The sequence below is a fragment of the Chelonoidis abingdonii genome, chromosome 3, assembly GCF_003597395.2.
Source record: "Chelonoidis abingdonii isolate Lonesome George chromosome 3, CheloAbing_2.0, whole genome shotgun sequence".
In the NCBI taxonomy this organism is placed as follows: Eukaryota; Metazoa; Chordata; order Testudines; family Testudinidae; genus Chelonoidis; species Chelonoidis abingdonii.
In genome coordinates this window covers 58,362,355-58,382,271 of record NC_133771.1, presented here as the reverse complement: position 1 = coordinate 58,382,271, position 19,917 = coordinate 58,362,355, and the positions used below count along the sequence as shown (strand labels likewise).

The 19,917-nt window shown below is 42.5% G+C and overlaps 1 protein-coding gene across 1 annotated transcript in view; it reads right to left on the bottom strand.

The window, feature by feature from the left end:
* Positions 1-19,917, bottom strand: part of SMAP1 (small ArfGAP 1) — a 239,813-nt gene that overhangs the window by 118,268 nt on the left and 101,628 nt on the right. The window contains 1 exon segment of the mRNA XM_032804568.2: positions 13,317-13,397. Within this exon segment, the coding sequence (XP_032660459.1) occupies positions 13,317-13,397 (81 nt within the window).

The window sequence follows — 19,917 nt, the reverse complement described above, 5'->3', positions numbered from 1 at the left end:
CCATCCACTGAAATGCAACAATCATCCTAAATAGAGCCAACTACAGTGTACAATTATTGAGGGACAGGACAGGAGAATGACACTTCATCCAATAAAAAAGTTGTAGTAGAAAGCGAGCACAAGCATTTCAAACTGCTCTTAGTTCTAGAACACTGACACAAAGAAAGGATTCCAAAAGCAACCATTTGCCCTATATCAATGATCCTGCAGATGTGCCCCTCAACCTGTCAGTGATGCATTGGTCACTAGAGTTTTCATTCGAATGGGAGGTATGAATCATTCCTATGCAAAGTCTGTTCAGGTTCTTCCACCAGTCTAATAACTGACAAATGTCTCGGGGAACTATAACTATCATTCACACTGTGTTTGCTGGTATGTATACTGTCTTAAACCACGTATGCATGCCTCTGAACTACAGTCTGGCATCAGGTGTCAAAAACTTACCCAACACCATGTGATCTAGAACCTGAAGGCATGATCTCACTGTTCTAGGTATGGTCTGTAGTTGTGTTATTAGATTTACTATAGTATTGAGCTTGTAAAGAGACAAATGAGCTCAGGCAGTCTTAGCACTGAGCAGTGTTCTAGTGAACACCATACTTTGCACTAGGACCAGAGTGGATTTTTCCATGTTTATCTTTAATCCCAAAATCTTGAAAAAACTCATAGCTTTGTTTATTGCTGTTTGAACTTCCTCATAGCATAGAGATTTGAGAAGCCAATTATTGAGCTATGGGAAGACTATCACTCCCGTCTGTCTCAGATAAGATGCCATTACTGCTAATATCTTCATAAACACACTTGGAGCAGTTGAAACACTGAAAGGGAGTATTCTATATTGGAAACGTTCTTGGTCAACAATGAACATTAGGAATCTCCTGTGGGCAGGATGCCAAACTATGTGAAAAAAAGCATCTTGAGAACAAAGGATTGCAACACAGTCTACTTAATCCAACAATGGTATTATTGGACACAAAAGTTACCATTATGAATCTGAAAGTTTGAATGAAGTTGTTTAGAATTTGGTCCAGTATTGGTCTTCCTCCACCTTTTCTTTCAGATATTAGGAAGTATTTGGACTTAAAACCCTTGCCTATGTAGAGGGATGTACCTGAAAAGGAAGGGGGAGGTATTTGGGAACTGGAGTGAAAGTGAATAGTGTAGCAGATGTCATTAATTCCCACTTGTCCAATGTTATTTTTCTCCCAAACTTGGCAAACATGACAAAGGCAGTCTCTAGAGGGAAGGAGGAGAGAGAAAGATGGATGGAGGTTTTGAATGGACTGGAAGAGTGGTTGTAGCTCCCAACTTAAGCATCAAAATGGATGTTTGTTAGAAAATGTCATTTGTGTGTTCAGTGTGGAGACAGAATGTCTCCTTCTGAAACTTGATGCAGCATCTTCTCCCACAGTTGAAACTGATATCTAGCCATGGCTGCTTGATAGTTTGCTATGCAAGTATTTGAGGAAGATGAAGAAAATAATTTTCTCCCTCGAGAGTACAACTTCCCCCCACCCTTTCTCATAAGAGATAGAGGGTTAAAAACCTGATTTTTGGAATGTTGCTGCTATAACAGGAGAAGTAGGCTGAGGGTGCACATGAAAACAAGACCATCCCTCACATAGAATTTGAAATAATTTGTTAGCCTTTTTTGAAATTGGTTGGCATGATAATGGATAAGACTAAAAGGATTTTGCAGGTTACCCCAGCCCTTCTAACACAGGCAACAAAACTTTAGCCTTTGCCGTAGATCCCAAAATGTCAAAAAACTAGATGTGTTGCCTCCATCAAAGCCACTGATGGAAATTTTTGAAGTGGATATCATTCTATCAACTAGTTCATGAAACGGTATTGTATCCTTCAAAGCAAAAATGCTGTCAGTCTTACCACATCATCATCATAAGCTGGACCTCTTTCCAGTTCAATGAAATCTTAGGATTCATCCTGAGATATCTCCTCTTCCATAAGTGCATGCTGTGGCAAGGAAAGGGAACATTCCCTTGTTCTTGGATCGGCACACCTTGGATCCAGCACCCTTGAATATGTAGGTTAAAGCTAATGATACTCCAGCACTAGAGAATCAAATTTACCTGTACCGTATTGATAAGCAGGAGTTGGCCAATACATCCAAGGTGGCATAGGCCAGCCTTGTCAAGGGCCCCAACCTAAATCATATCACCTGGTTGATATCTAGGCTGTCCAGGTTTACTACTCTGAGGAGGAAGCCTTTGCTCAAGGAATACAGTTTTCACTATGAGTCTCTGATACGGCTCCACATCTTATTATGGATCTAATCCCAGATCTGACCACAAAGCAAACTAAGAGATAGAAGATTCCATGTTTCAGATCCCTGAGAGTAATGAGCCAGCTGGACTCTTAGGGGTAGGGATTTCTGCTCCAAAGAGCCCTCACGCTCAGTCCCTCATGCCCGTCTCTTATCAGGTGAGATCTGTTAGGAGGTATGGATCCAAATGATCCTGTGCCATAAAATTGTATTTATGTGGCTGGGCTGCTACAATTTGATGGTTTTATGGGTTTTTTGATCCATACTCTTGGAGCCATCCTGAGGTTCTACCTCTATGGATCTCAGATCCACGATGTGCATGATTTGAGGAGATACTCAAAATGTGCTTTAATTTTGTTTTTGTCATCTGTGCAACCAAAGTACAGGAATTCCTCACTTAATGTTGTCGTTATGTTCCTGAAAAATGTGACTTTAAGCCAAAAAATGTTAAGCGAAGCCAATTTCCCCGTAAGAATTAATGTAAATAAGGGGGTTAGGTTTCAGGGAATTTTTTTTCACCAGACAAAAGGCTGTATTTTACACACACACACACACACACACACACAGTATACATTTTAAACAATTTAATATTGGTACACAGTAATGATTGTGAAGTGTCGTTGAGGTGGAGGAGTCAGAGGGTGGGATATTTCCCAGGAAATGCCTTACTGCTAAATCAACTAGCAATTGACTGAGCCCTCAAGGGTTAACTCTCACAATACTCTACGAGGCAGCAGGAAAGAGGACAAGGTAGACACACCCTGTGTGTGAGAGAAAAAATGTGCATTTCCCCTTTTAAGTAGCTGATCCCAGGCTTAAGTACACTGCCTTGTTAATTAAATCAGCTTGCTGAGACCTGAGACAGCAGCTACTGCCTAGAAGCTCCCTCCCTCCACCATGTCCCCACCCCTGCTCTATGCAAGATGGGGTGAACAGGGTGCAAGAGCAGGGGGGAGGGGGAGACACCCTGACATTGGCCTCCTTTTCCCCCCTTACCTCCATACAGTGAGCAAGAGTCTCTGGGAGCAGTTCCAAGGCAGAGGTCAGGAGCAGCACATGGCAGTGGGGGGAGAGACGGCTGCTGCACAGGAAACTTAGGGGAGTGGGGAGCTGATGGGGGGCTGCTGGTCCACTCTGGTTCCAACCACTCACCAGCTAGCTGCCACGGGCTGCTCTTCCTGCAAGCAGCGGACAAAACAGGCAGCTGCCAAAGGACGTTAGAAGGGAGCATTTCACAACTTTAAATGATCAGCAACTTAACATCGAAACAATGGTCACAGGAATGACTAAGTGAGGAGTTCCTGTAGTCAGTTTTGGTAAGTCTTAATGAATCTTAGAGTGTCTGCACCAGAAGACGACTGAACCAGGTTTGGTCAAAGGGTGTGCTGCTGGAAGCCCAGTTGACTTGGCAGTGGAGCTTGGAGCCAAAGCAGATGCCTTCGCTAATGGCAATTTCTTGGCTCCCAAAATAGCCAGAGCTGATTCAGGTCCCCTACTCTTCTTATATCCTTTATATCTATCAATCCCTGAGGTGTGGTTGATAAGGCCTATTGTAACAGAAGAACCTGTAGTTTATTCTCTCTCCTCTTCCGGTCACCAGTACTACTTGTACTATAGACAATGCAACACGTTGGTGAGTGATTCTTACCTAAACGCTTCAGGCACCGAATGTGCATGGACACCAACAAAACTGCTGTACAGAATGCAAGTCTCAAACCCATGCTTCCTAGGGTTGAGATCTGCCATGTTGGAACCAATCAATAATATTTTTAACTGACATAAAGGACCATGAAAAAGGGTAAATAGTGAGATGGTAAAGTTTCCAGATGATACAAAATTACTCCAGGTAGTTAAGTCCAAAGCAGAACGTTAAGAGTTACAAAAGGATCTCACAAAAATGAACTGGGCAACAAAATAGCAGATGAAATTCAATGTTGATAAATGCAAAGTAATGCACATTGGCAAAACCTAGTCCCAACTATATATACCAGGGATGGCCAACCTGAGCCTGAGAAGGAGTCAGAATTTACCAATGTACATTGCCAAAGAGCCACAGTAATAAATCAGCAGCCCCCCCGCTCCATCAGCTCCAGTGCCTCCCACCCACTGGCAGCCCCGCTGATCAGCACCTCCCCCTTCCTCCCCACACCACCCAATCAGCTGTTTCATGGCATCCAGGAGGCTCGGGGAGGGGGAGAGAGGAGTGAGGGCATGGCAGGCTCAGGGGAGGGGGCGGCAAGGGGTGGAGTGAGGATCCTGTGGCGGAGCCAGGGGTTCAGCAGTGAGCACTCCCCTCCCAGCACATTGGAAAGTTAGCACCGGTAGCTTCAGCCCCAGTCAGTGCCTATACAAGGAGCCAAATATTAACTTTTGAAGCGCTGCATGTGGCTCCGGAGCCACAGGCTGGCCACCCCTGATATATACAAAATGATGGGGGTCTAAATAAGCTGTTAGCATTCACAGAAGACCTTGGAGTCATGATGGATAGTTCCCTGAAAACATCTGTTGAATGTGTAATGGCAATCAAAAAAGCTACCAGAGTGTTAGGAACCATCAGGAAAGGGATAGATAATAAGACAAAACATATCCTATTCCCTCCACATAAATCCATGGTATGCCCACACCTTGAATACTCCGTGCAGTTCTGGTTGTCCAATCTCAAAACAGATATATTAGAATCGGAAAAGGTAGAGAGAACAATGATTAATGGTATGGAACAACTTCTATCTGAGGAGAGATTAAAAAGACTGGGATTTTCAGTTTGGAAAAAAGGTGACTATGGGGGAATATGATAGAGGTCTATAAAATCATGAATAGTATGGAGAAAGTGAATAAGGAAATGTTATTTACGCTTTCACATAACACAAGAACTAGGGGTGTCAATGAAATTAATAGGTAGTAGAGTTTAAAACAAACATAAGGAAGTACAAAAACAACAAGGAGTCTGGTGGCACCTTAAAGACTAAGATTTATTTGGGCATAAGCTTTCGTGGGTAAAAAGCCACTTCTTCAGATGCATGGAGTAAAAATTACAGATGCAGGCACTATACTGACACATGGAGAAGGGAGTTACCTCACAAGTGGAGAACCAGTGATGGCAGGGCCAATTCAATCAGGGTGGATGTACTCTAGTCCCAGTAATTGACATGGAGGTGTATTCCAGGAGAGGCAAAGTTGCTTTTGTAAGTGAGCCAGCCACTCCCTATTCAAGCCCAAATTAATGGTGGTAAATTTGCAAATGAATTTTAGTTCTGCAGTTTTAGATATTTGTGTCCAGAATAAATGGACACGAATCGGATATCAGGAATAGTAACATACAAAGCCAGTGGGAGAACACTTCAATCTTCCTGGACAGGCTGCAACAGATTTAAAAGTAGCTATACTTGAACAAAAAACTTCAGAAACAGACTTCAAAGAGAAACTGCATAACTAAAATTCATTTGCAAATTTACCACCATTAATTTGGGCTTCAGTAGGGGCTGGGAGTGCACAGAGGCAAAGTTTTCAAAAGATGGCCATATGGTATTATCCTGTTTTTGTCCTAAACAGGATTTTTTCTCCAGTATATGATGTAATGTTTCCACAGTCTAATTAGATGTCTGATCAACACAGCATATAGTATTTTAATTTATCCACAGATCTACCTATTGTTCATTGATGTAAAGCGAAGTGCTTTTCAAATGTAATTTGAAATAAAATTCTGTTTATACAACTTCATGTAATAAAATGTTTTTCTAAGAAAATGCAAGGTTCAGAACATATTTTGTACTAAAAAATAACAGGTAATAGTAACTGAAGTGGTCCATCCAAAACAGACTTAAATCAGAAATAATTTTATTCAGATTTAATATTTACATAAATATCTTGTTTCTGTATTTACAGTTTTAGCGCTTAATTCAAAACATTCAAAATCAGATTTTGACCACTATCCACTTGAACCCAACATCTTACATTTAGATTACTTTTTAAAGGTAATTTAAAATTTGGTTATAAAAGAACACTATAAACCCCAGACTCTAGTAAAAGAAAAATAAGTCAACTGTCAGAGCCCTATCATTTATAAGGGAAGTGTTTTTGGCCATGGCTACACTTGCAAGTTGCAGCGCTGGTGAGGGGGTTACAGCGCTGCAACTTAGCAGGTGTCTACACTTAAAAGCTCAGCCAGCGCTGCAACCTGTTTGCCAGCGTGCCTGTACACCTGGTCCGCTTCCGTGTAGCTTGGCGCTGCTGCTCTCGCGCCGTCATCAGGTGATGGACATCACCAGTTTTTATTGACCTCCAGGTTATTAGGACTTATCCCACGCTTCCTTTTCTCTCGTCTGCGTCCCGTTAGCACTCCACTGCCTGGGCTCAGGTGATCTGTCCTTTAAATGCGGGAATTTTAAATATCCCTTCCTGTTTGCTCAGCGAGGCGTGGAGTGCAATCAATCAGCAACAATGCCTCCAGCCCCAACGTCCCAGATGGAGCACTGCCGAGCTGCAGGGATCTAATAAGTGTTGGGGAGAGAGGACAGTTCAGTCTCAGCTGCGCTCCAGCCATAGAAATTATGTATCTACGGCCAGATTCACAGTCAGCAAGACAGGGGCTTGACGAGAGCCGTCCGCTGTAGGGTTAAGGTGAAAGAGGCAGGAGTGCCCTACAGCAAAGCCCGTGATGGAAACAGTCACTCTGGTGCTGCCCCCACTACCTGGTTTTACAAGGAGCTGGATGCGATACTGGGATGTAACCCACTGCCAATCCTAGGATCATATCGGACAGTTCACAGCCTGGAGAAGGTGAGGGGAAGTGAGGTGGGTTTGCAACGGTGGAGAGGCACAGAGGATGATGTGCTGTGAGACTGCAGCCAAGAGCTGTTTTCAACCAGGAAGAAGAGCGCAGTCGCTGGGGCTACTATTGAGGAAGGGTCAGCGGTCTCGTTCCAAGAAGCTTTATTACAAGGATGAAATGTTTGGGAGCAGGGGGGCTATGCTAGATGTGGATAGCCCTTGATTTGATCTATCACGTCGGCGTATTCTGCCTCTGTAATCTCTTCAAAAGTGTCAGCCAGAGCCTGTGCACTGCTTCTCAACAAGTATCGGGAGAGCTACCAGTGTTTCTTGTCCCAGCCAGGCTACTCGTCCGCGCCATGTGCGTGGCGGCTCGCGGGGCATTTGCGACACAGAGGAAGCTGTGTAGGGACAGGGCAAATCCACATTGCTGCTGAGCGCTCCGCTCCCGCAGGTGACCTGCGCCGAGTATCTGGAGTTTATTTCTGTGGGAAATGTAGGGATATTGTTGTGCTTCTCTGTGACCTCTCGCGACCAGGTTAAAAAGCCAGACAGGTACCCCCCCATCCCCTAAGCCGCGTGTGCGATGGCTTTTCAGTTATTCCCAGGCACCTAAGTCTGCTTGCCCAACCATGCTTCCATGTCACCTCTCCTCTCCTTCTCCGCGTGCTGCTGTGTTATTCCCTGTAGCGAACAATCAGCCCCCCTTTCCCCTGTGGATCAGCGTGTGTTAACACACCATTGTTATTCTATCTGCAGGAGCATCACCAAGTGCTATGTCACACTTTCTTGTGAATGATGCTACAAATACTCTTAAAACAATCTTCCTCCGTATTAACCTTTCATCTCTGTGTTTTAAAAGTGACCTTGAGTCGGCTGGAGCAGACAAATCTGAAGGCTAAGAAACTAGAAAGAAGCCTAGGAAATCGAAGGAACAGCTTGTGAAGCTTCATGAACATGTATTCCACAGAACATAAAATTACAGGATTGGACGGGAAAGACGTAGCATTAAGAAGGATCAGACAACGCACCAGGATCACGTGCGAACGCCTCATGGACGCCCAGCCTCATGCAGCAATGGTAGAATGCAGGCAGACCTACGTGGTGCCTCAGCCATCCCAAAACTAACACAGTGCCCACTGTTCCTCAAAGCACCTTCTCCATCTCTGGTGCTTACCACCACCAACTGCCCCCAACTCCAATAAGTCACCTCACAGCCCTGATAACTACGACCTTACCCAATGGCAGCTCAACTCCCATCACCATGCAGCCTTTTAATCTCAAGTGCAGCGCAGGCAGTGCAAGCTCTAAGGAGAACATATTCAAACCTGTGAGTGTATGCTCCCCGCTCCTCTCGCTTTCATGTACTGTATTTTTAATAAAGGATTTCTGTCTTTTTAATCACTTTTATATTACAGAAAGTGTCAAATCTACCACAAGTAAAAAATAGACTGCAATCAATGAACCACTGCACGGTAACTGCTGTGGCAATCACTTAATGCGTGGAAGCGCCCCTCCACTCGCTCTGGCTTCGCTCTCCTCAGTGCTCCTTTAAGGCATCCTTATACTTGAAGCACTGTGCTGGGCTCTCTAGGTCGCCCTGCTCTCTGGCTGTATCCATCGCGCTCCGCCCTCTGAACCTCAGGTCCATTCGTCACTGAAGGTTTCACTCTCCTTCACAAATATTATGAGGATACGCAGCGTTATAATCGCTGGTACGCTTCCCCCATGTCTAGCTTCCCGTAGAGAAATTCTCTATCTCTCCCTTTAAACGGCCAAGCACACTCCACGGTCATTTCTGCACGGCTCAGCCGTAGTTGAACGCGTCCTTCGCTATGTCCGCTTCCCTGTGTACGTTTCATGGACCAAGGCATTAACGGGTAAGCGGGGTCTCAAGGATCACAATGGGCTATTTGACGTCCCCACTGATCTTTGGTCGGAAAAGTCCCTGCCTCAGTTTCCTGAACGCCACTTCCGAAAGATGCGTGCATCATGCACCTTTCTGGCCATCCTGTGTAATTTCAGTGAAGCGCCACGTTCCACAGCCGCTGGAGAACCATTGAGAAATACCCTTCCGATTAATGTATCCGATGCCAGTGGGGGTGTGCCAATAGGATATGCGTCCCATCTATTGCCCTCACATTAGGAAACCATTTGTCAAAGCCATCCACATGTCCTGCACATTCCCAGAGTCACGCGTTTTCCTGAACGGAGCGATTAATGGCCCTGCAAACTTGCATCAGCGTTATTCCAACGGTCGACTTTCCCATCCAAACTGGTTTTCGCCGCGCTCGTAGCTGTCTGGAGTTGCCAGCTTCCCGACTGCAATAGCCACCGTTCTCCCTGACAGGGCAGCTCTCAGACTCGTGTCCTTGCGCTAGGGTTGGGCGAGTCCGCACACAGTCCCATGAAGGGCTTTTCTCATCCTAAGTTCTGCGCACTGCTCGTCATCCAGCTTGCATGACGATGTGATCACCACTCAGTGCTTGTCCGCAGCCCGGCCGCGCGTCCGCGCGCGCAACAGTACTCCGTACTGCCACAGCAATTTTTGTCAGTGCGTCAGCCGCATCGTATGTCTCATCTGAGCTCTCACTGTCACTTTGGAACTAGGAATAGCTCCACTGCCAGACGTGATGTGCTGGCAACATTGATCAGCAATGTCTCAGCAGCTCGGGCTCCATTTCTCTCTGAAATCAGCGGCTGACGTCTGGCACCAAACGGCTGAAAAGGGAAGCGATGCACCACGGGTCGTTGGAACAGGAAGCGGAATGACCCGCACCCTTCCGTCCCCTTCCCACAACCCCCAGCAGCAAATTGGGACGAGGTGCTCTGTGGGATAGCTGCCCACAATGCACCACTCACAACAGCGCTGCAACTGGTGCAAGTGTGGACACACTGCAGCGCTGGTCGCTGTCAGTGTGGACACACTGCAGCGCTGGCCGTACACAGCTGTACAAGCACAGCTGTAACTACCAGCGCTGCAAAACTGCCAGTGTAGCCACAGCCTCTAGGTACTTCTAACTATTTGGAGAATAAATCCTAATACACATTTAAGAAGTTTAGCTGTAAAACAGAAAGATTCCCATGGGGAACTCTGGTCTTTACACCAGATATCTAACATAACTAAACCTACCAGTCATTCACATATCCATATAAATGATGGCTGGAGGGGCATTCTCTAGAGACAACACCCAGATAATAACCCCTCTTTCCCTTTCCCGGAAGCTGAGGTCAGACAAGAGTGCTAGAATTTCTAAAGTGCTAATCCCAGTCTTCACTCAGGAATCCATTTTCCTATCAGTACCCAGCTAGAAGTAGCCTGATAAATCGTAAGCCCTGCTCGCCATTTGTTTATAAGATAGGAGAATGAGCTACTCATTGAAGGCTCAAATACCAGGGGCTGGATGACGGATACAGTAGCAGAAAAACCTCTTGCAAAAGCTAAAGGTGGTATAGAGTAGTGAAGACACCACCCTCCCACATCATCAAGGAGTCTGTGAAAGGAGTAAATGAAGTAGTGATCTCCCATATATACTCATCGCAGCAAGATGGGGTAAGGAAATGGGGAAAGCTTGAAAGTTGCTCAGACACTAGTGAGATCATACCACAGAGGCACCTGACTGCTAAAATAATGTAGAAAGGAGCCTCTGCTATTTTGCCCATCTTCTAGCCTTCTGGCTCCTGCAATGGGAAAATGTCTACTAGTGCTCTAGTGACTGCCTCTGGAGCTGCTGCTCATAATAGACGTCTTAAACCCACAGAGGTTCTGTCAATTTCACTACTGCCCACAGGGTTCTAAATAGCAGTAGTAAAACTGATAAGATTCTGGCCACTTTTCACTGTGGTGCAACTATGGATAACAGGAGGTAGCACTGGATCTGTGTGACTGGAGACTTTGGAAGATAGCACTATATTGATTACACTTGGTTCACACATGGAAGACTCTTTGGACCCATAAGAGCTAGAAACATTTTTATTTTTAAATGTAAGCTTGGCATTTATTCAACTGATAGAACTCACCCAGAAAAGATTCCTATTCATCCTGCCAAATGGATTTTTAAACTTTGAACATTTTAATTTGAATGTGTTATTGTATCCTTGTAATAAAATAATTATTTATACAACTACTGAACACGACTACCATAACTGGTATTTTTGAGGACTACTAGCTGGCTGTCCCTTGGAGATGCTATGTCCCTTGCTCAGTCTCATCCCTAAAGCAAGCAAAATGAAGAACAACCCTGCTTACTGATTTTAGAGCATAGCTCTACTCCAAAGTCAGCCTGCAAAAACAATGGCATAATGAATACTCCATGACAATTATGTCTCAAAGTTTTCAAGAGTAAATGTTTTCTGTTTACAATTTAAAGGGTGTTTTTCCCTAGTTGCCAGGCCTGCAAAAAAAGTCAACCTGAGATGAGAAAATAGCTACATTATCAGTGTGCACATCTTTACTAGTCAAAGACTCTGAGGTCCAAATTCTGTCCTCAGCAAGATTTAAAGTTTCCACAGGGATAAGTGTGGCATGCAACTGGAACTTGATTAAGAATTCTGCTGAGATGGCATAAAAAAAAATAGACTCCATCCCACTTTTCTATATTTTATAAATTCTGCAGAACTAACAGGAGTAGAAAAAATATTTTTTGTTACTGAAACAAGCTGATACACCAAACATACACTGGAGCAAATCTTTTGATTACGTGATACCACTTTAACAGTCCCCTTTCTAACCATAATCACTCAAAGTAAAAAACATTAATAACCATTCAAGTCTCAGTGCTGTTTAAGCTGAGGTCACTCAAAACTAGTGGAATACACTGAATAAAAAGATCATAAAAACCCACTTCCAAGCACTTTTCAGTCATTCACATTTTAATTTTCACAACACAACTTATCTGCCACCCTTCGTGATCCAAACACTTTAAGAGCTATGGAAATCTTCCCAGTCTTATGCTATCTAAGACACAGGAGTATCTTGACAGACTGTATTTTTAGAGAAGGGGAGAGCTGTGTTGGAACAATAATCTTTTGAGGATCAAGAACAAAAGCATACAGTCACTACAAGAGTCTCAAAGCCAATTAGGAAATCAATGTGTAAAAGGTAAGTTACACCACACAGCACATTTATATCCTGACATTTCCTCGAAGGTAATATACTTTAAAACCTGATTGGAAGGTAAAGTTCTTTAATGGACAGAGTTCCCTTAATGTAGCCAAACACTGTTAGTGGTCATGTATAAAATTGATCAGGTATTCATTTATAATTATCTCACTAAATGAGTGAGCACGGCTAACTATACACACTCTTAAAAGTACATAGTAATGTAGTCTTTTTTTTTTTTTTTTTGAAGAGAGAGTATTCAAAATGTGTGCAGATGGGCAACAATTTAAAACTTTATCCTCACACTACACTGTTCTAGTTACTTTATTTCCTTGCTACAACAAAAAAAAAAAAATTGTTCATACAAAGTCACAGAATTACAGAGGTTAGGGAAGAAAGCCATTACATCTAGTCCATTCCTCTGCCAGGATTGTTTCAAAGTATTTATTGTTACTTTTTCCAGTCTAGTCCTAACTGTACTTAGTACTGCAGACTCCACTAATTCCACTGCACAATCTGAAAGACACTGATATTTGGAATATTATTCTGATATTCAGCTTACTTTCAGGAATAAACATCCTAGTTTTAGCTATTAATATCACTAAACAATTCTTCTCCCTCGTTGGTGTTCTCTTAAGTTATTAGTTCAATCCGTGACAGAGTTGCATAACATACTGTTGCAGTGAATCCATATTTATTATTATTATTATACAGTTTAATTTCAGATACATATCTGTGCTGCATCTACCGACCAGAGCTCTCATTGGTATGTAAACTTTGACACCAGTCAACCGCATAGATCTCAGTTTTCAAAAAACATACGCATGAAAAATACATAGCAACTATGAGTGCAATAGTGTATTTTTGAAACTTTAACCACCTAGGTCTAATTCTTGTCAACTGTTATTTTACTAGGATCAGATAAACATATTAATACAAACCCTTCTTTCCCTGTCCCATCAAATGGATGGAAAGTTGTCATTGTCAGTCTTTGCAGGTCAGTCAGTCACTCAAGTATTCACGAACTATTAACAGTAGTTAATTTTGACTATTATTCAGACATCTTTTTACATTTCAAATACATCTAACTAACTCCAGGCATAATAGATGGCCTAATACTGTATCCATCTGTAAAATAAAAGAAATAAAATGAAGTAGTCTTACCTTTTCAGTTGTTAGGGGTTTCAATGTTTTTTCTGATTCCCTCTCTCTCTTCTTCTCATCTTTCTTTTTCTCCTTTTCCTTCTGTAAGAGAAAGAGTATGTTAATTGCTAGGAAAAAAATCTTTGAAACTAACTTAAATTTAAAAAAAAAAAGTCCTGCTGAACACAAATGAAAGTCTTCACATAAAATATAGAAATTGATTACAGATCTTAGTTATAATTTTTGAAAATGATAAAGTAAAATTATTTATTGTACTTCCCTCATGTGTGTTACAGTAATAGTCCATAGTCAGTATGGTAGCTTCCCGTGTTCCCAAGAAAGATTACCAAACTCAAATAAGCCTTTGGTCTAGTTAAAAAGCCTAGTGGTTTCGGGCCCAACACACCTCATTACACTTGTGACTGAATAGGAAATTATAACTTTAAAATGTATAATCTGAGTTCAGAGAACTATAGCAGTTAGAGCAATGTTCATTTTCAACTACTACAATTTTCTTCAGTTTCTCCGTACACCCCACCATCGTTTTCTCTATTTCACCAACATTTTGTCACCCGCAGCAGTGTGGTAACAGCTTTTCCAAAGCATACATAACTTTGTCCAGCATAAAGTTATGAACAGTGAATACTACAACATTTGTGGGCCCCGATTAGGATAAACTAATTTTTAAAGACAAGCAATATTTTTATTTTTTTTGCTCAGTGTCAATGAACAGCCATGGTGAAGGATAATCTTTCAGTAATGAGGTATAACAGTAAAGAATATCCAATAATCCTATTTTAAAAAGTCTTAAGTGTAGTCAGTCCTGAGACATTAGTTTTAGCTATTTGTTAAGTTTGAGGCATCTGCATTATTGTCTTAAGATCATTTGGATAAGAAAAGGCCTGACACTTAGTGCTAAACTTTTAAAGGACCCACTTTAAAATTAATTTTAACTTATTAACTCATTTGCTTGTAAATTCTCCAAACTCATTCTATACCCAGAGTAAATGCTATAATTTTGGGAAGATACACCATATTCTTCACACAAAAACATGGTTGAATCCCTGTTTGCTTAATGGGTAAAAGTTTGAAAAACAAATCCCATTTCAAAAAAGTGACCTTAGGCACTGAGTAACTTAAGAACCAAAGTCACCTTTGGCATAGGAATTAGGCTCCTAAGTGACTTAGGTGCTTTTGAAAATTTTGCCTAATACTATTTGTCCCAAAAGTTTTCAGATACTGTCAGGTGACATAAGAACAATCAGGCTTAAAATTAACTAAACTTTTATGCCTGTAGTGCAGGGATCGGCAATCTTTCAAAAGTGGTGTGCCAAATCTTCATTTATTCACTCTAATTTAAGGTTTTGCGTGCCAGTAATACATGTTAACATTTTTAGAAGGTCTCTTTCTATAAGTCTATAATATATAACTAAACTGCTGTTCTATGTAAAGTAAATAAGGCTTTTAAAATGTTTAAGAAGCTTCATTTAAAATTAAATTAAAATGCAGAGCCCCCCACACCAGTGGCCAGGTCCCAGGCAGTCTGAGTGCCACTGAAAATCAGCTCATGTGCCGCCTTTGGCACCCGTGCCATAGGTTGCCTACCCCTACTGTAGTGCATGGCATTAATAAACTTAAGAGCCTTTAGGCTTTGAACCTTGCAGAAATGATGCCTATAAGTCAAGTAAAGCCATTCAGTGCATTTGATGTACTATAATACTCTAAAGAGGGAAGCCATACTGTATTTTTATGCAGACAGTGAAACCAAAAAAGTTTCAGTGTTGCATTACAGTACTATAACCTTACTACCTTAATGGACCTTGATTATATCAACTTTCTGCTCTCTTCCTCCTGTCCCATTGCATTCCACAGCAAGCCTCCAGTTTAATCTAAGATGAGACCACAAATATTATGCATTAATCATAACTTTATGCTAGACAGTTATGCAAGCTTCGAAAAAGCTGCTACCATGTTGGGAAGATATGGGAAATGAATGGGGGGGTATGGAGGTACAACTGTATTGTGTGTGTCTAGGAATGGTACCATATATGCCACCTTCACTATAGCAACTGACTGATCTATATTTCTTTGAACAGCACCTGCAAGAGAAACACTGACATCTACATAGCATTTCACAAAATTGAGGTAAACAAAAAGGTTTAAATGAACTGATACCACAACCCAAAAATGCATGTAGCAGAAGGGTGACCTGATTTTATAGGGACAGTCCTGATATTTGGGGCTCTGTCTTATATACCCTACAGCTACTACCCTCCCATCCCAATTTTTTCTCACTTGCTATCTGGTTACTCCAGGCGGAAGGTACAGCAACACCAGATCAAACAGGAGAAGAAAGAGGAGGTGCAGAGAGGAGAGACTACAGTCCTTTGCAGCCAAATCACATCAGAGAGAAGGACCAGGAAATGCAACAAGAAAAAACAAAAAACACTGTTTTCCCTCTTGGACAGGCACATCATGGTGCTGAAGAGGAGAACATATGTACTCTGGAAAACCCTATCTGTATTCCATTGTGGGTATGGATGTGCTCCACATGCCTGGAATCACACAGTTCTTGCAAGCAGTATCTTTTGGTCCATGCATATACCCTCAACTCTCCACATGCCTCCAACCAAAGAGATAAAGGGCAAAGTGGACTGCCAGACTCTCCAGTTCCTTCTCTGTCATGAATCCAAGGATAATCTGAAGTGGAACAGAAGGAAGTCAGGCAATGAAACAGATGGGGAACACACATCTCAAAGAATCTCCAGTTATCTAAGTAGCTTTCTCTTCAAGTGCTTCTCCCTACATGCCTTCCACTCTGGGTGAGTGCCAAACAGTACTCAAGGAGAAGGAGGGAGTAAGGATGCAGGTGGCAGAGGATCACTGTCCCAAAGCAGGACAGCAGAGGAGTCCTGTATTAAAGCATTATGCCTCAAAAATGTGTAGATGGAACTCCATGTAGCTGCTTTGCAGATGTCAAGTAGAGGTAATTCTTGAAGCAATGCCATTGACGTCGCTTGCGCTCTGGAAGAATGAGCCCATACTCCACGAGGGGGAGAGACATGTGACCGCTGACAGCAGGGTAATATGCAGCCGAGTGGTAACCCTCACCATTTTGCATGTATTGTTTGGACTATGTTTTCCAGTGTGCATTACTTAGCACTTCTCAACATTAAATTTCATCTGCCATTTCGCCACCCAATCTCCCAGTTTTGTGAATCCCTTTTTAAATCGTCACAATCATCACAAAATTTGAGTAATTTTGTATCATTTGCAAGCTTTGCCACCTACTTTGTTTACCTCCTGCTTTTACAGATCATTTATGAATATGTTGAACAGCACAAGTCCCAGCATAGATCCTTGGGAGACCCCACAATATACCTCTCTCCATTGTCAAAACTGACCATGTATTCCTATCCTTTGTTTCCTATCTTTCAATCAATTACTGAGCCATGTGAGACCGTTCCCTCTTAATCCAGGACTGCTTACTCTGCTTAAGAGCCTTCAGCGAGGACCTTGTTAAAGGCTTTCTGAAAGTCCAAGTACACTATAATCAACTGGATCCCCTTTGTTCACATGCTTGTTGACCCCTCAAAAAATTCTAATAGATTATTACAAAGTAATGTTGACTCTTCCCCAACATATTGAGTTCATCTATGTATCTGATTATTCCGTTCTTTACTACAGTTTCAACCAATTTGCCCACTACCAAATTTCAGGCTCACTGGCCTGTAATTCCCAGGATCACCTCTGAAATCTTTTTATTTAAAAAAAGTCAGCATTGCATTAGCTATCTTCAGGTAATAAGCGAATTTAAATGATAGGTTACATAGCACCGTTAGCAGTTCTGCAATTTCATATCTGAACTACTTCACAACTCTTGGGCGACTACCATCTGGTTCTGGTGACGCAAGTACATGATACCATATATCCCAGGAAAGAAAGACAAAGACAAAATTCTGACTGACCTTCAAGGATTGTTCATGACCTGATCTATAAGGTTGTTCATCCCTTGGAACCTGTCCACTGGCAGATAAGCTCGCGCTGTGACTCCAATGAAGTCTGTGGTGGAGTGCAGACAGACTAGGGAGGAGAGGAGCTGAAGCACTTACGAAGCTGACATGTAGGCATCTTGACATGACAACTAGCTTCTTGTTGCCAAGACAAGACTGGAGGACAGCAAAGCCATGACATCTGATAATGGGGATAATACCAAGACAACCTTGGTAAAGATCCTGAGGGCAGTAGCACAGCTAAACGGGACCACTCTGTACTGAAAGTGATCAGTGCCCATTATGAACGTGAGAACATCTGAGCCAGGTGAACATCCCTCTGAACATATTCATCCTTCGTATCTGAAACCTGTAAGCCACATGTCCTTTTCCAGGGATGGTATTACAGATGGCAGCATGACCATGTAAAATTTCAGTTTGTGAATAAAGTAGTTGAGATGGCGGAGACAGAAGATGGTTCTCCGGATGTTTTTCTTTTTGGGTACTCAGAAGTATGTTGTGTAAAAATCCTTTCCTTGGTACCGAAGAGATACCCTGTCTACTGCTCACTGCTGTAGAAGGAATTCTACTTCCTGTTTGAGAATCTCCTCCTGGAAATAGACCCTTAAAAGGAGCAAGAGAAGGGGGGCTTTGGAGGGGTCATGAGGTAAATTTGATCATAGCTGAAATCGATGATGTTTAATACCCATTTGTCCATCATTATTGCACACCAGGTGTGGAAAAGGGTGCCAAATAAACGCCAAAGGATGTGGGGGAAGTCAGCCAATGGTGGCAGCTCTTGAACTCCTGTCAAAAGTATTGTTTACCCAAGGGCTGGAATTGGGATGATGATGTTGAAACAAAGTGCCGAGAAATGAACTTCTGAACCCTTTGTCTCTTATGAGGTGTCTCATAAAGCTACTAGTGGTAAAACTGTTGAGCCATTGGTCTAGTTTTGTATGACTGCCTATGGAATCTCTCTCTTCGGGGCAGGTATATAATTTGGCAGGGAGTGGAGGGTAACCCTGCAGTCCTTCTGAATCTGCAAGGACTCATCTGTCTTTTGGTTAAAAAAATTAACTTCTTTGAAGAGCAGGTCCTGCACAGTATGTAAAGCACCACATAGGAATGTGATTTGCTGAGCCTCCTCCATACTGACAGAAATAAGTTTGAAAATGGCATAGGCACCAGATGCATTGTGAGTTTCAGCAGGGGGAAGTATGGGAGTTTCATCCCTCTTCCTATAATTTTCCTGGCCTTTTGGAGTTGCCTTTATCCATCTCAAGAAGTGCCCAGGAAGCCTGGAAGAGATGCCACAAATCCTGGTATATCTACCCAGATAGCAACATACTAAAATCAAGGCAGCACAGTGTGGACCCATAGCTGATAGAGAAGATAGTTATGCTGGTGCAACCACGCACATTGTGAACACACTATACTGATGTATGTTACACTGCTGGAGCTTCCCGATGAAGGCTAGCCTATAGTAACATATTGGTTAAGTGCTGAGTCAGAGGAAAAACTACCTGCTGAATCCCCTAGAGTAGGCTTTGCAATACCTACTGTAGATATTTTTGGATGTCTAATTTCACTGTATATAACACCAGTTCAGATCAGATTTTTCATTTGAAATCCTGAACAGAAAATATTTTTTAAGCCTGCTGTAAACTGATATTCCTTGCCCTGGAAGGGAATGTTTTTAATTCTGATTGAGAAGCACAGAATCGCATATATAAGTAGATATGCAGGACACACAAAAGATCTTCACTTAAAAAGCTATTTCCTAAAATTTCAGAGCATTTATCAGTAGTTTCTTCAGAGGCAGAATTCTGAACAGTAACAAATTTAAAGCAACTGTGACTACGCTAAAGATTTTTTTTTTTTTTTTTTTAAGACAACAGCAGAGTAACACTTTTCAAAAAGAGTGTTATTGTCTAAAACAGTGGTCCCCAACCTTTTTGTCTGGTGGGCACCAGACGAAGGACCACTGCGGCAGTGGAGCACCCGCGGAAATGCCACCGAATTTCGGCGGCATTTCGGCGGGGACGCCTCTCAAGGACGCCGCTTGTCATCGACAAGCAGCGTCATCACCGAAATTTGGGAGCGACGCCTCTCGATGATGTCACTTGCTGGCAACAAGCGGTGTCCTCGAGAGGCATCCCCGTCAAAATGCTGCTGAAATTCGGCGGCATTTCGGCAGGTGCTCTCCCAGGGGCCAGGACGCAGATGCATGAAGATGCCCCTGCGGGCACCGCATTGGGGACCACTGGTCTAAAACATGAACATCATTATTATTATCTGGTATATGTTCAAGACAACTACTCTGGTGACCTTATGAAGAAAATTTGAGTTGATCTGAGTTGAATATGCTGCACAAAGGACATAAATAATGAGCTCCAATATATGATTATTAAAGAAAAGTGTGAACACTCAGGCAGCTAAACCACTAAGCCAGATTCAAAATTGTCATAAATAGATAGCTAAGGGTTAATGTTTCTTTTACCTGTAAAGGATTAACAAAGGGAACCAAACACCTGACCAGAGGACCAATCAGGAAACAAGATTTTTCAAACCTCAAGGGAGGGAATTTTTGGGTGTGTGTTCTTTGTCTGTGTCTCTGTTGCTCTCTC